This window comes from Anomaloglossus baeobatrachus, chromosome 4 (assembly GCF_048569485.1).
Source record: "Anomaloglossus baeobatrachus isolate aAnoBae1 chromosome 4, aAnoBae1.hap1, whole genome shotgun sequence".
Lineage (NCBI taxonomy): Eukaryota > Metazoa > Chordata > Amphibia > Anura > Aromobatidae > Anomaloglossus > Anomaloglossus baeobatrachus.
Genome location: NC_134356.1, coordinates 244,135,599 through 244,152,910, shown reverse-complemented (window position 1 = coordinate 244,152,910; position 17,312 = coordinate 244,135,599). Strand labels below are relative to the sequence as shown.

The window sequence follows — 17,312 nt, the reverse complement described above, 5'->3', positions numbered from 1 at the left end:
GATCTTGTGGATTATCCATTGGTAACTTTTATTTTATCCATGGAAATCCCTGGTGTCTGTGTGTAGATGAATCCATTGGGTGGTTCTATTCAGTGATTGACAGCTATCACAGCATGTACAGTCAGTCATACAGGGAAGACTGTCAGTCAATTATAGAACCGCTCACTGGACTCGTGAATATAAACATCAGGGATTTCAATTAATAAAATTGAAGTTTTACAAAAACTTTCCCACAAAATTGTATATGAATCCAAGCAGCGCTTCCTGCCTGAAGATCAGAAAACACTTTAGACATGATGGGATCACTTTAAATGAGAGCTAAAGTGGGCTTTACACGCTATGATATCGTTAATGAATTATCGTCGGGGTCACGGTGTTTGTGACGCACATCCGGCGTCATTAACAATATCGCCGTGTGTGACACTTATGAGCGACCTTAAACAATCGCAAAAGCGGTTAAAATCATTTGCCGCGGAGAGGTCGTCCTGAAACAAAAAATCGTTTTGTGTTTATTAGCGATGTTGTTCGTCGTTCCTGCGGCACCACACATTGCTGTATGTGACACCGCAGGAGCGACGAACACCTCCTTACCTGCCTCCACCAGCAATGCGGAAGGAAGAAGGTGGGCGAGATGTTACGTCCCACTCATCTTCGCCCCTCCGATTCCATTGGACGGCTGCCGTGGGAAGTCGCTGTGACGCCGCACGACCCGCCCCCTTAGAAAGGAGGTGGTTCGCCGGCCAAAGCGACGTCGCAGGGCAGGTAAGTCTGTGTGATGGGATAAGCGAGGTTGTGCGGCACGGGAAGCGATTTGCCCGTGTCGCACAACCGATGGAGGTGAGTACGATCACTTGCAATCTCGCTAGCGAGATCGCAGCGTGTAAAGCCCGCTTAAGTCTCTAGCATATCAGCTCAGTTCAACAAAATGATGTAGAATGGATGTCTTATAAAGCTGAGAACTATGAAGGAGAAAAAAAAAAACAAACTGCTTCTCACTGAAATCAATGAGCCATCAACGGATTTGTGATAAGGAACCTTTCCTTCTAACCCAAAAATCTCCTAATGAGAGTATACAAGCTCTGTTCATAGAATACATTGTACTGGAAATACTACTAATGCGCTTTACCATCCAGACGAATCATTCATTTGTTCTGTCAGGCCGAGCATACATTATGCATCTCATATCAGGCTTATCTGACATTGCTGGCTGACCTTGTATGGTTTGCCGTTAGCTAGTGCAGAGAGAGTAGCGCGAGGAATCTTGCCAGACCGTGTTTTAGGTAGCTGCTTTACAATGATCACTTTCCGGAATGCTGCGACAGGGCCGATATGTTCCCGGACCAGTAAGACTATTTCCTCCGCCAGTTTGTCAGCTGATTTTTCCACATCTAAAATAAGTTACCGTATATGTATATTAGATAATGTGCTAAATACCTATCCAAGGGAAGAAACTGAGAAATACAGTCCTTACCGTTTCGTAGGACACACAGTGCCAGGGGAATATGCCCTTTCAAAGGATCCTCCAAACCAACTACAGCACAGTCTGCCACCGCCTTATGGAGTAATACGGACTATATAAGAGTAAAAAGAGGAAATATTATACATTATATTATGTAATGTATTGTAAATTGCCAAAATACTTGGGTAATAAGAAGGATATAAAGGGCCATTAACATGCCAACTGTATAATCGGGCATGCCCAACTGCTGGCAGGTGATATTAAGGGAACATTGTTAGAAATGTTATCAACTTTAGAAAAGTACACAATTGGTTTTGCATATGTACTACATGTATATATCTGTACACTAACATTTAAAGATAGGAAAAGTAGATAGGTTGACCTACTTCTTCAATGGCACCTGAAGATAACCTATGTCCAGCAACATTGATGACATCATCAACCCTTGACAATACATACACGTACCCATCTTCATCCATGTAACCAGCATCCATTGTGTCATAATATCCCTGGTAAATATAACATTAAAAAAATTAGAAGAAAAAAAAATATTGGTTTGTGTAAGTTTAAGAAATAGTGTCAATGTTATAGTTACTGGAAAATTCTTAAAATAGAGGCTTTTAAACAGTTCTTCATTTTTCCAAAGGGATGAAAAAGCCCCAGGAGGCAACGGTAACCTAAAGCAGAAAAAAAAAAGAAATAAAACAAAGGCAAAAACAATTCCCACAAGTTAGAAACTACACTTCAAATAGACTCTTAGATCATTTTGATGTGGGGGTACAAATCAGTACTCACTCTATGTGCCTGCAGACTTGTATACGCTCAGAGTGCAGTGCCGATGCCGCGAGCAGGCATGTATGTGACTAAGGGGTACTTTGCACCTTGCGACATCACTAGCATCGCCTAGCGATGCCGAGCGCGATAGTACCCGCCCCCGTCGCACATGCGATATCTTGTGATAGCTGCCGTAGCAAACATTATCGCTACGGCAGCTTCACACGCACTTACCTGCCCTGCGACGTCGCTCTGGCCGGCGACCCGCCTCCTTCCTAAGGGGGCGGATCGTGCGGCGTCACAGCGACGTCACACGGCAGGTGGCCAATAGAAGCAGAGGGGCGGAGATGAGCAGGACGTAAACATCCCACCCACCTACGTCCTTCCTCATTGCAGCCGGTGGATGCAGGTAAGGAGATGTTCCTCGCTCCTGCGGCTTCACACACAGTGATGTGTGCTGCCGCAGGAACGAGGAACAACATCGTATCTCCTATTGGTGTAACATTATGAAAATGCCCGACGCTACACAGATCACCAATTTTCGACGCTTTTGCAAACGTTTATCGGCGCATCTAGGCTTTACACGTTGCGACGTCGCTGCCGGAGCAGGATGTGCGTCACTTTCGATTTGACCCCGACGATATCGCAGTAGCGATGTCGCAACGTGCAAAGTACCCCTAAAAGTACATGTATTTACAAACATGCAATCACATGCCAACTAGAAGTGTGAGGTTTTGCTCAATACAGCTGAATTGAGGGAGGCTGGATATGTCTAGTCTGAATGTGTCTGGTAGTATGCATATTGCATACTTGCCGAAACATGACCGTCTACTCCGAGCATCGGAGCATCCTGACAGTGTGCATTGTGCTCTGTGAGGATTTACAAGTCTGCATTCAAAGTGACTGCATACTTGTACTCCAAGGCTTTACAACCCCTTTAATGGGAAAGATGTCGGTTTTCCATTGAAGAGCACCATCAGTGAAATGAGATTTGCTACCTTAAAGGGAACCTGACATCAAACACTGGTTGTATGATTGCACCCATATATGTTTAACTCAAACCCTGTAGCGTTTCAGATAAAACCATAGTTTAATAGCTGCCGGGGATAGAGATGCACAAGAGACTAGTCGGACAGGCAAATTCTCAGCACTGCCTTTGAGTGATATGTTTCTTGTTATACATGAACACGGGGAGAGACCTGACACTCCGGCTGTTTTTCTCTGAAACGCGGCAGCATTTGGCTGAATTACTATCTGGCTGAAATGATGCAGCCTGCGTCTGATACATGGCGCTTGTGGTTAGGACAGCACGTATCAGATGTCAGGTTGCCTTTAACTTGTTTTCCTTTGGAGAATCAAATCTACTGATTTTCCAAGTTAACATGTAATGCTTTGTTTCTCCTTTGGTGGCGCTACAGGTTAATTAAACACTTGCAGCTTTTAAAGAAAAGGATATGCAAGTTAAACAGTATGCTAGTCTTCATGTGACCTACATTTTTATTTAAGGCTAGATTCACACTTTTGAGTGCGACAGATTTTTTTTCTCAGGTGTTATTCTAGCTACTTTAATTTTTCTACTAAATTTTTATTTATTTTTCTACTGTATTTTTTCAGTGGCTTGCTGCCAAGCCAATAAAAAAATCCCTGGAAGGTCATATGTTTTTTATTCAACTTTATTACTAAGCAACTGATCGGTGAGATGAAGATGCAAAGCGGAGTCAAATGGGAAGCCTTCTGATTAGCATCCATGTCTCATGGGTTCCTATACACCTGGAATGTGGAGTTTGATCCGCAAACATGAATCAGAATAGACCCTGCGCTGAGTCAGTCAGATCTCACTCTTGGATCTGGGACTGGATCACATTTATGAATATACCCAATCTACTGTATGGGTGGGATGGAGTGCTGCCCAAGAAAAAAAATCTCCTGGATGTGTGAATATCGCCTTATTGAAAACATCTATTTTTATAATAGATATGGATGGTGACATACAGAAACATCTAGAACACATACATCAAACTGTGGCCCGCAGGCTGACTTTAATTGGCACGTGATGCCAGGTGCCCATTATTCTGTGTGGAGGGCTATGTGGGGCCCATTATTATGTATGGAGGACTATGTGGGGTCCATTATTCTGTATGGAGGGCTATGTGAGGCCCATTATTCTGTATATAGGACTATGTGGGGTCCATTATTCTGTATGGAGGAGTATGTGGGGCCTAATATTCTGTATGGAGGGCTATGTGGGAACCATTATTCTGTATGGAGGGCTATGTGAGGCCCATTATTCTGTATATAGGACTATGTGGGGTCCATTATTCTGTATGGAGGAGTATGTGGGGCCTAATATTCTGTATGGAGGGCTATGTGGGGACCATTATTCTGTATGGAGGGCTATGTGAGGCCCATTATTCTGTATATAGGACTATGTGGGGTCCATTATTCTGTATGGAGGGCTATGTGGGCCCATTATTCTGTATGGAGGGCTATGTGGAGACCATTATTATGGATGGAGGGCTATGTGAGGCCCATTATTCTGTATGGAGGACTATGTGGGGTCCATTATTCTGTATGGAGGGCTATGTGGGGCACATTATTCTGTATGGAGGGCTATGTGGAGACCATTATTATGGATGGAGGGCTATGTGAGGCCCATTATTCTGTATGGAGGACTATGTGGGACACATTATTCTGTATGGAGGGCTATGTGGGGCACATTATTCTGTATGGAGGGCTATGTGAGGTCCATTATTCTGTATGGAGGGCTATGTGAGGTCCATTCTGTATGGAGGGCTATGTGAGGTCCATTCTGTATGGAGGGCTATGTGGGACACAGTATTCTGTATGAAGGACTATGTGGAGCCCATTATTCTGTATAAAGGGCTATGCGGGGCCCAATTAATATGTATGGAGGGCTATGTGAGTCACATTATTCTGTATGGGGGACTATGTGGGGCCCAGTATTCTATATCTAGGGCTGTGTCGAGCCCATTATTCTGTATGGATCGCTAAGTGGGGCCCATTATTCTAAATGGGGGCTATGTAGGGCCCATTATTTTGTATGGAGGGCTATGTGGGGCCCATTATTATGTATGGAGGACTATGTGGGGCCCATTATTCTGTATGGAGGGCTATGTGGGGTACATTATTCTATAAGGGGGGGCATGATTCTGTATTGAGGACTATGTGGGGCCCATTAATCTGTATGGAGGACAATGTGGGGCACATTATTCTACATGGAGGGCTATCTGGGGCACAATATTCTGTATGGACGACTATGTGTGGCACATTATTCTGTATGGAGGGCTATGTGGGGTACATTATTCTATAAGGGGGGGCATTATTCTGTATTGAGGACTATGTGGGGCCCATTAATCTGTATGGAGGACAATATGGGGCACATTATTCTACATGGAGGGCTATCTGGGGCACAATATTCTGTATGGACGACTATGTGTGGCACATTATTCTGTATGGAGGGCTATGTGGGACCCATTATTCTGTGTAGAGGACTATATGGGGCCCATTATTCTGTATGGAGGGCTATGTGGGGCACATTATTTTGTATGGAGGACTATGTGGGCACATTATGCTGTATGGGGGCTATGTGGAGCACATTATTCTGCATGTAGGGAAATATGGGGGCCCATTATTCTGTATCAAGGACTAAGTGAGACACAGTATTCTGTATGAAGGACTATGTGGAGCCCATTATTTTGTATATAGGGCTATGCGGGGCCCAATTAATATGTATGGAGGGCTACATGGGTCACATTATTCTGTATGGGGGGACTATGTGGGGACCAGTATTCTTTATCTAGGGCTGTGTGGAGCCCATTATTCTGTATGGAACGGTAAGTGGGGCCCATTATTCTAAATGGGGGCTATGTAGGGCCCAATATTTTGTATGGAGGGCTATGTGGCGCCCAATATTGGGCGGCACGGTGGCTCAGTGGTTAGCACTGCAGCCTTGCAGCGCTGGGGTCCTGGATTCAAATCCCACAAAGGACACCATCTGTAAGGAGTTTGTATGTTCTCCCCGTGTTTGCGTGGGTTTCCTCCGGGTTCTCCGGTTTCCTCCCACACTCCAAAGACATACAGATAGGGACTCTAGATTGTGAGCCCTAATGGGGACAGTGTTGCCAATGTATGTAAAGCGCTGTGGAATTAATAGCGCTATATAAATGAATAAAATTATTATTATTACTATTATTATGTATGGAGGACAATGTGGGGCCCATTATTCTGTATGGAGGGCTATGTGCGGTACATTATTCTATAAGGGGGGGCCCATTATTCTGTATTGAGGACTATGTGTGGTCCATTAATCTGTATGGACGACTATGTGGGGCACATTATTCTGTATGGAGGGATATGTGGGGCACAATATTCTGTATGGAGAACTATGTGAGGCCCATTTTCTGCACAGAGTGCTATGTCAGACCTACAACTAGGTTGGTCCCCGACTTTGTCCAAGATTTTAACTTTGGCCCTTTGTGTATGTGACTTTGACATCCCTGATTTAGAACATGATAGTTAGAGGTAAAGAAACAAGAGCACTTACTTAACTACAATATTACCCAGAGTGTTAGGCTTCACTTCTTGCATGTTGCTGTCCAATATTTTAACTGCAATGAAAATGTAACAAGTTCTTTATATACTATATATACACACAGTCCTATATGCATTTTGTAGAGTTAATATACTGTACAGTATTAAACAAACATAGTATCAAAATAATACTGAAAAAATAACCAAGTTTAAAATTCTATTGCATCCATGTCTTTATTACAAAAAAGTTATGGAATGATCTATATATTTTTTTTACTTTTTTATACCTGGTTATATGATTTATATTCAAATGGTGTAATCCTATAAAGACCAAATACTTTTATCTGAAAGCTTTCTCCAGTTCCATCCACTCTAGGTAATCCACTACTTGATAAACACTATCTGTGACCTGTGCTAAAAAGCCCGGAGTCACAGAGAACGTCTAGACTGGAATCGATCTGTAGAAAAGACATAACTAAAGTATGTAGAAGAATTTTAACTCTTGATGTAAACATTGAGACTTTAGTAAAAAAAAGTCACAAATGATCACAAGTGACTAAATCATTAGTGATCATATTGGAACAGTGACATGAAAAGTGGTCATGGCCTTGAAGGAGACATCATTTTAGTCAAATTTATTTAGAAAACAGAATACAAGTGGCACAAATTAACATTACTCATAGCAGGTGGAAATATTTATTTATGACTTAATAAAGGTTTTTTTGATCAAATTAATTTGCATTTTGAACTGTTTAACCCCCTTTTCCCTGGAACAATATTCAGTTTTTTGTAGTTTCCTCCCTTTCTTCCAAGAGCCATACATTTTTTTCTGTCAGTATAGCCCTATGAGGGCTTGTTTTTTGCGGGAAGAGTTGTACTTTTGAATGACATACCATATAGTGTACTGGAAAATGAAGAAAACGCTCCAAGAGTGGAGAAATTGTATAAAAAAAAGTCAATTGCACAATTGTTTTTTTTTTATTTACCATATTCGCTATATGGTAAAACTGACCTGGATAAAGGATTCCACAGATCAGTACGGCTTTGTAGATACCAAACATGTATTAGATTACTTTTATCTATGTGGTAAAAAAAAAAATTCAAAAATTTGACAAAAAAAAGAAATTGCGCTTTTGTCGCCATTTTCCAAGACCCGTAGCTTTGTTATTTTTGGGTATCTGGGGCTCAGTGATTGCTTATTTTTTTAATCTTGAGCTGGCGTTTTTAATTATATTGTTTTTGGGTAGATACAATGTTTTGATTGCCTTTTAGGTTTTTTTTCATATTTTTTAAAACTTTTTTTATATTTTTACTGATTTTATTATTCCCGTTAGGGCACTTTATGCCTGTACTATCCCATCACTTCTGATGTTCAGATCAGAAATGCTGATCTGTGAATGCTGGCGCTCTGCTGGCATTCACAGGAACTTCATTGTGACAGCAACAGGGGTCATCAGCTGAATCCCAGCTTGTCATGACAACCCATCAGTGCCCTGTGATTGCAGGGCTGCTGATGGTGACGGGGAATGGCGCAATCCCTGATGGTGCGTGATAGCTCATGCTATCAGAGTTTGACAACACTAACTAGTTAGCAGGCGCGGGTGGATCTTTGATTTGAAAAATAAACGCAGGTAATCTGTGATGATCTAAGACTAACATCCTTAATAATCCGAATCTCCCATTTTCTGTCTGATAGAATTCTCTTGTGCTGAGCCAGTTCTGTAGAAGGCACTACTTCAGATAATCCAGGTAATTCCCAGTATCCAGTTTTAAGGCCCCTTTACACACTGAGACTTTCTAGCAATCCCACCAGCGATCCCAACCTGGCCGGGATCGCTACAAAGTCTCTGGTGAGTCGCTGGTGAGCTGTCAAACAGGCAAACCTGGCCAACGACGCAACAGCGATCCGGACCTGCAGAACGACCTAGCTAGTCATTGGGGACTTTGTAAAGCAGCTTTTTGAAAGGGAAGTCGCTAACGAATTCGCTGTAAAGTCCCCTTTACACACTGAGACTTTCTAGCGATCATGCTGCACAGCGGGAAACAAAGGACCAAAGAATGGTCCTGAACGATTTGTAGCGATCAGCAACTTCACAGCAGGGGTTAGGTCGCTGATGTGTTTCACACACTGCAATGTCGCAGGGGAGGTCGCTATTACGTCACAAAACCGGTGACGTTACAGCGATGTCGTTTGCGATGTTGCAGTGTGTAAAGCCACCTTTAAGGTCCAGTCACACTAAACAACTTACCAGCGATCCCAACAACGATAGGGATCGCTGGTAAGTTGCTAGGAGGTTGCTGGTGAGATGTCACACTGCGACGCTCCAGCGATCCCACCAGCAACCTGACCTGGCAGGGATCGCTGGAGCGTCGCTACATGAGTTGCTGGTGAGCTCACCAGCAACCAGTGACCAGCCCCCAGCGCCGCGTGGAAGATGCTGCGCTTGGTAACTAAGGTAAATATCGGGTAACCAACCCGATATTTACCTTGGTTACCAGCGCACGCAGCTACACGTGCAGAGAGCAGGGAGCAGCGCACACTGAGCGCTGGCTCCCTGCTCTTCTAGTTACAGCACACATCGGGTTAATTACCCGATGTGTACTGCAGCTAAATGTGCACAGAGCAGGGAGCAGCGCACAATGCTTAGCGCTGGCTCCCTGCTCTCCTAGCTACAGCACACATCGGGTTAATTAACCCGATGTGTCCTGCAGCTACATGTGCACAGAGCAGGAGCCGGCACTGACAGTGAGAGCGGCGGAGGCTGGTAACAAAGGTAAATATCGGGTAACCAAGGACAGGGCTTCTTGGTTACCCGATGTTTACTGTGGTTACCAGCCTCCGCAGAAGCCGGCTCCTGCTGCCTGCACATTTAGTTGTTGCTGTCTCGCTGTCACACACAGCGATCTGTGCTTCACAGCGGGACAGCAACAACTAAAAAATGGCCCAGGACATTCAGCAACAACCAACAACCTCCCAGCAGGGGCCAGGTTGTTGCTGGATGTCACACACAGCAACATCGCTAGCAACGTCACAAAAGTTGTTCGTTAGCAGCGATATTGCTAGCTATGTTGCTTAGTGTGACGGGGCCTTTAGGCTACGTTCCCACTGCGTATTTTCTCTGTGACATAAATGCAGCATTTTACATTTACAAAAAATGCACAATATAAAAGTGAAAGTTTATTAGTGAATAATTATTAGAAACAAGATAAAAAGTAATGGAATAAGTGCAATAAAGCACCACAAGACAGTACGGCAAGGGACAGAAAATATTTCAAAGAACAAAAAATGGCACTGCGTACTCCAATATATACGTAAAAATTTACAAAATGTTATACAAAAAGGAGTACAATAAATATTAATAAATAATTATATGTGAGATATGACAAAAATAAGTAACATACACCCATAAATAGTATCTGTACCCGTATCTTCTTTTTAATAATTATTCACTAATAAACTTTCACTTTTATATTGTGCATTTTTTGTATTGGCTATCTTTTATAGGGATACATATGTTTATATTTAGAGCCATTTCCATTTACAGTATGGGGAATGTAATGGTGCATTGACACAGTAGGACATTTTGTCAAAATTCCTTTGTGTGACATTAATTTGGTATTTAGCATTTTACATTTGCAGAATAGTGGATGGGATGTATAGAAATCTCCTGCCCACTGAGCTTCTGTGTTACTCAGAGTAAACGGATATATGATGCGTGGTTCAAATCAGCAATATGTCAATTTCACCTTAGGGTATGCTACGTGTGCTGTGCAGATTCTCCCCTTAGGCTGGACTCACACGAACGTATGTAAAAATAGTCCCATTCTCGTCCAGGAGAGTAGGACAATTTTTTCTCACTTGTCATCTGTGTGCTGTCCGCGTGACGTCCATTTATTTCTCAGCAGCTATTACTTATTTACAGCCATTTACAGGAGCATTTATAGTGTTCTCTGCTACATGATAGGATTGTATCCATAAAAACAGACGTTACTAGGATGGTCCATGTGCTGTCCGTGTGACGTCCGTTTTTTTCTCGCACCCATTGACTTGTATTGTCGAGTCTCGGACGTTTTCAGGATACAGGATACAATCAGGATACAATTGCAGCATGTTGCGACTTTTCTCGCATCCAGAATCTGGATGCGAGAAAACCTGACCATCTGCTCTTCCTCATTGACTAACATTGGTCAGAATGCAATGCTAGATTTTCTCACATTTTACTTGTCCGATTTATATGCTCATGTGAGCGTACCCTTAGACATACATGTGGAAAATCTGGAGGTTAAAAAGCATCAAAAACACATGTAATACATACTTAAGTATATCAATAATGTTTTGTCACAGCCAAATACCAGAAAGTATCAATAACAAAGCAGCATCACACACCAAAAAAGAACATGGTCACAAATGCCATAAAAGCACATGCTAAAAAAACGCAATAAAAAAACACAAGTAACCGAATTTAAATAATAGGTGGAGAAATTCGGCAATATCAAAAACTCACCAAAAGTCATTGTGGGAAAATAGCCTTAAAGGGATCCACAGGTAGCATGTATCAGATACTGGCTGTATGATGTCAGCCATACATTATTGATATACTGTGGCGTTTCTTAGAAAAAAACAGTGTATAAATTCTCAATTCTGAGGTAAAATTTGTATTCAGTGAAGAATTTCCCATTACTGAGATAGAAGATGGCAGCTGTTACTGATGAGATTATATGTAGATAGAAGGGAGAGGAGCCATGGAGCTCTGCATCCTCCTCCAGCCTCCAGCTCCTCCTCCTGCCTCCAACTCCTCCCCCTGCCTCCAGCTCCTCCCCCTGCCTCCAGCTTCCAGCTCCCCCCCTGCCTCCAATTCCCCCCCCCTGCCTCCAGCTTCCTCCCCGCCTCCAGCTCCCCCCCTTGCCTCCAGCTCTTCCCCTGCCTCCAGCTCCTCCCCTGCCTCCAGCTCCTCCCCTGCCTCCAGCTCCCCCCCTGCCTCCAGCTCCCCCCCCGCCTCCAGCTCCACCCCCCGCCTCCAGCTCCTCCCCCTGCCTTCAGCTCTTCCAGTCATCATAGAATCTCATCAGTATATCTCATGTATCTCAGTAATGGGAAAGTCTTCACTTAAGGCCTAAGACATACGGCATGAAAATCGGACCGAGTGGAGTGGGATAAAAGATCGCATTCCACTCGAACAAATATTAGCCTGTGTGTCAGCACACATGAGCGATTATTTTCTCAGCCCCAATAGGACCGAGAAAATAATCGCAGCATGCTGAGATTGTAATGTGAGACTCTTTCTCTCTCACCCATTCAACTCTATGGGGTGAGAGAAAGATCTCACGGCACTCACGGTACACCGGTGTACCGCTAGTGCAGTGCGAGAATGTCAATAGCCGGCTACGGAGGAGAGAGGGAGATAAATCCCCCTCCTCAGTGCCGGCCTGCCCCTCCTCAGCACTGGCCCGCCCCTCCTCAGTGCCGGCCGCTTCCTGCAGCTAGCTGAGGTCTGATCGCATGATTGGACCTCAGTCACTGTGACACTTGGCTCCTGCTGTACTGCCAGTGTGAGACGAGTGTCATCCGAGGATCGCAGTAGTCCCCGTGTGGCCCCAACCTTACACAGATTTTACCTCAGAATTGAGAATTTTGTTAATAACTGATCAATTCTGGCAGAGAAAGAATCAAATTTGTCTGATAACCAATATTACAAAGTTGCTTATTTACATGTGAACTATTAATTTAGGAAATAAAAATTAAAACAACGGTTACACTTTAAACACTTTCTAGAGACCAGCCAGCTGCCTTGGTGTGACAGGTCTCTCTCAATTCACACATGCAAAGCAAGACATGTTGATCACTGGCAACAGGTCAGGAGAAGCTGCCAGTTGCCCGTCTGTCTGAGTAGTCTCCTGTGCAGCTCGGTCCCTGAAGGCTATTAAACGTAAAGTTTTCTCTAAAATGAAGCAGGAATTCTGAGTTAAATCCACTTGTGACTTTTAGGATCGCTACTTCCAATAGGTGGCGCTGTGCTAGAGTTTGTCTCCTTTACTGGAGAGACAATTTGAATATTTCTTAGAGGGGCGTGGCAGCTATAAGTCCCCTTACTTGGCAGCCAGACTGGCTTGCAAAGTCTCCTTAAGGAGAATAGTGTTCCCCCGTGGTCCCCACATAGCTTTCTCATGAGCCAGATCAGACACCCCCATACTTTGCACTGTCGAGGGGCAAGCACCCCGAAACACCATGTCTGCAAATTGGGATTCTGATCTGGCTTATATATCCTGAGTCATATTGCAAAGGATTGTTAAAAATCCACTTGTGACTTTTAGGATCGCTACTTCCAATAGGTGGCGCTGTGCTAGAGTTTGTCTCCTTTACTGGAGAGACAATTTGAGTTAAATATACCATGTTTTCCCAAAAATAACACAGTGTCTTATATTATTTTTTGCCCAGCAAAATGTGCTAGGGTTTATTTTTGGGGTAGGGTTTATTGTTGGGGAAGCATGAATGGGGATAGGTTTACCCCCCAAAAAGCAGACCCGCTTCCCAGGATAATCATACTTTCCAGACCTCGGACACCTACTTCACTCCCAGGTCCTCCTGCTACCTTTGGCAGGCGCTCCCAGCAGGTATGCTCCATGCGGTCCTTTCCTGCTTCTGGCCCACACTCATTTACATCTGATCGCACACAAACCTCATACATCAGATCGCACACACACACACACATACATCAGATCGCACACACAATCCCACATCAGGTCACACACACTCACCACATCCAACAATACAGATTGATTCCGGCCGGCAGTGGAACCGGGAAAGCAGTACAGTGGAGCGTGAGGACCTGCAGTGGTACTTACATAGCACCATCATATTTCACAGCGCTTTACATAATCATTATCAGTATTTGGAGTGTGGGAGGATACTAGACTATCTAACAGAAACAGTAGTGTTTCTATAGGGTGGAAAGTGGGGCATTTTCCCCATACACAGACAGAAGGGGGAGGGGTTGCCAAGAGGCCACCTGATGTGGCTGTCCAAAGAGTCTCTCAGGCTGTGGCACTTTGAAGTGAGATTTGGCTGTTCTCCAAGGCGGTTGTCATTCACTTACGGGAGCCGACTCTTTGTTCTTTCACGAATGACACTTATGAGCACCTGAGATGCTCAAATCGAGTAACGAGCGTACCAGAGCACCCCGATGCTCGATTGACTTTTGAGCAGTGGCAAGCACGCTCGCTCATCACTAATGATGACTACTCAAACTGCTTTAGTTGTCTACAGGAGAGAGCACCAAATTTAATTTATAGCAGGTGCAGAAAAACCTAAATTCATCTCTGGAAGAAAACCACACACAGGGGACAGCATAGATTTGAACCCAAGAATCTACTGCCTAAAAGCAACAGTGTAAACCACTGAGCCACCGTGCTGCCCATCTGGGCAAATATAGATAGTGGCTGGTGACCGTTTAATGCAGCCTAACATGTGTATTCTTATTGATTATAATGATGGCTGAGCCACACAGACAAAGCACTTTTTACCTTATGTCACCCATATTTCCATATGGATTGTAAGCTTGTAAGAAGGGTCCTCACTCCTCGTTTAAATTGTTGGCTCATGCGTTATTTTGTCATGTCTGATTTTATTTGCACATGTCCCCTTTGAATTGTAAAGTGCTGCAGTATATGTAGGTGCTATACTATATATATGAGAACAAGGAGAACAAAAGCGGAGTGTGTTGCAAAATAAACAATTTATTGACAAGGACTGGCACAAGAAAGGATAGGCGGCGACATCAAAGACATATGTGTGACAAAGAATGTATGGGAGATGTTACAACATACAGAGTAATTTCAATGGGCCACCTTAAATAGACATGAGTAGCTGTAAAAATGGTAACAACAGTTATATATATGTGACAAAAACACATATGCAAGGACAAACAGATGCAAAAAAACGGAGGAAAAAATTATCATAAGCACAGGTTATGTGCCCCCCATTTAATCATGCATCAGAAATGACCAGGGCCATAAGCATAATGCCCATACTATGTAGCATATGTAAGAGTGGAAACACATGTGCACATGGAAAATTCAAAATAGATGATGTAATAAGAATATTACGTATGAGTCAAACCAAGGTCATGGGTTATAGATGCAGGGATCCCCCTGATGATTAAGGTGGCCCATTGAAATTACTCTGTATGTTGTAACATCTCCCATACATTCTTTGTCACACATATGTCTTTGATGTCGCCGCCTATCCTTTCTTGTGCCAGTCCTTGTCAATAAATTGTTTATTTTGCAACACACTCCGCTTTTGTTCTCCTTGTTCTCATATGTCTAGAGTGTGCCATGTAGGAAGGTGTATCATGCTGCCCCTTTCCTATTTATATTGTGTGGTCTTTTGCTTTCTTATACTATATATATGTACCGCCCCCGTGTCAGCAGCCGAGCCGCTCGGATCCGGAACCACGGTGGCTCGAGGGGTCTCCGGACCCGGGGAATCGTGTGGACACTCGAGTTTGAAATAGGGAGTTAACAGGGGAGTTAGAAGTTCGTGACGCCACCCACGATGCGTGGTAAGGTGGAGTACCACCGCTGCTGTTGGGGAGCCCGGTGATGGTGGTATGGCAGCAAGGTGTTTGACCCCTCCGTGGGTAGGGGGTTTGTGCACCGGGGCCCATTGATGGCAGTGAAGGGGTGCCTTTGGGAAGGGACAGGGTGTCTGCGTACTCACTCAGTCCAAGAATTCTGACACCGACAGCTTGTAAACCAGAATTCTGAGCATCGCTGCAGCAAGGAGGGAGCACGCTTGGATCCGTGCCCTTGGTGTTGCTTGTTAGCCTGTGGCCTTTTCCGTGTCACCTTCTCACTGTTGGACCCTAAAGTATGGAACTAATCGGGTCCTACTCACCCGTATGGCTAACGGAGTGAGCTTGCTCTTAGGCTTCACGCTTGGGATTTGATGGACTGTGTTTTGGGAAAAGTTCTATCCCATCGGTGTGCTAGTACCATAATTTTGGAGCGGGTGAGGGATGAGTCTTGAAGACTTCACCCCCGTCGGGTAAATTACCAGGATGCTTGAAGCTACTTCCCAGCCTAGGGTCCGCGTACCCCATCGTGCCCTCCTTGGCAATCCGTGGCCCTTGACATCATCCCCTGTGACCGGGGTTCAAGCTCCTACTAGGCCCAGACCAACGTCTGCCACCTAGTAGACTTCAGGAGCCCTGCTCCTCACCGGTGACCTCTCCCTCTCAGAGAGTCACACACTACTTCCTACTCCTTCCACTCCTTTTCACTTCTCCTGTCACTTTTCCACTTTCCCCTACCAACCCCCCAAGTGGTCGGCCCTATTCCCTTCAGGCCCCCCAATGGTGCGTCTGGTGGGTATGATGTAAAGTGTTCCTAGGGTTTTGACTGGCTCTGATCTTAGCAACACCAAAGAACAGGGATCCGTAACCAAGGAGGACTTGGATACTGTGCTGAAGGGCAGGTTGCACAATACCCTGTGACGACCTGATAGGCCAGGGCATCACATATATATATTATATATACAAAATATTAATTCCTACAGCGTTAGGAAATATAGGCAATTTTTACATTCACTTTATGCAACCAGATAATGAAAATGATAAAAGGTTTTGAGCAATTTCCCTCATGGAAGACATTTTTAAGGGGAGAAGAGCAAGAGATGGTCTTGGATGAGGTTAAGAGATACATTTATGCTGTGGCACATTTGAATCTAAAATGGAGGGAGATTAATAACAAAAATGTAGATTTTTTTTCAGGTTATTAATTTTACTCATTTAAATATTACTCTTATATTCCACATCATTATCACCTAGCCCATTAGGACTTGTAATCTAAATTTACTTTGGCGTCTTAGAGGAACACAAAGTACACAGCGTATACCCACACAAACTCCTTGCAGACGTTGTCCTTGGTGAGATTTTAACCCAGGACCGCAGCGCTAAGGCTATAATGCTATCCATTGAGTCACTATGCATCTGATATTGTATATTAATTTCCCAATACCTCTTCTGATTAGTAGGGGCATTGTGTCATTGTGTCATGCCCACAATGATGATGTCACGCTGACCCTACTAATCTGACGAGGTGTACTGTGATAAGTGATATCTGTGATCAGTGCAGGGAAGGATATGGATGTCGTTTTTTTCTGAATTATCAGGTGGTTGAGGGCTGTATAGAAGGGCACTGTGGGCCACATCTGCCCCCAGTTGCCCACAGGCTGAGAACCACCTTAGTTAAAGTAATCTAGTGTCTTCCGTCAAACAAAGAGAAAAGTAAACTCATTGTAGGAGGTTTCGAAAACATTTATGGAATCAGACCAAAGTCACAGATGAATTTTGTGATATTTTAAAAACTTTTGATTTGCTTATGTAATGTGTTCTATTTTGCAGCATATTTGCTTATTTATTCTTATTGTAGCGTGTCTACCACTAGAGGGTGGTCACACTTCATACACATAGTGATTGAATCTTGAATGGCTTTTAAAGGCGTAATAAAATGATCAAAGTCCCTCTCA

General features: G+C 43.8%; 1 protein-coding gene across 1 annotated transcript in view; it reads right to left on the bottom strand.

The window, feature by feature from the left end:
- Positions 1-17,312, bottom strand: part of ACSS3 (acyl-CoA synthetase short chain family member 3) — a 209,671-nt gene that overhangs the window by 5,445 nt on the left and 186,914 nt on the right. The window contains exons 12-16 of the mRNA XM_075344762.1: positions 6,798-6,861; positions 2,055-2,136; positions 1,846-1,968; positions 1,472-1,571; positions 1,213-1,388 (exon numbers count right to left, since the gene is read on the bottom strand). Coding sequence (XP_075200877.1) covers positions 1,213-1,388; positions 1,472-1,571; positions 1,846-1,968; positions 2,055-2,136; positions 6,798-6,861 — 545 coding nt within the window. The remainder of the gene's footprint in view (positions 1-1,212; positions 1,389-1,471; positions 1,572-1,845; positions 1,969-2,054; positions 2,137-6,797; positions 6,862-17,312) is intronic.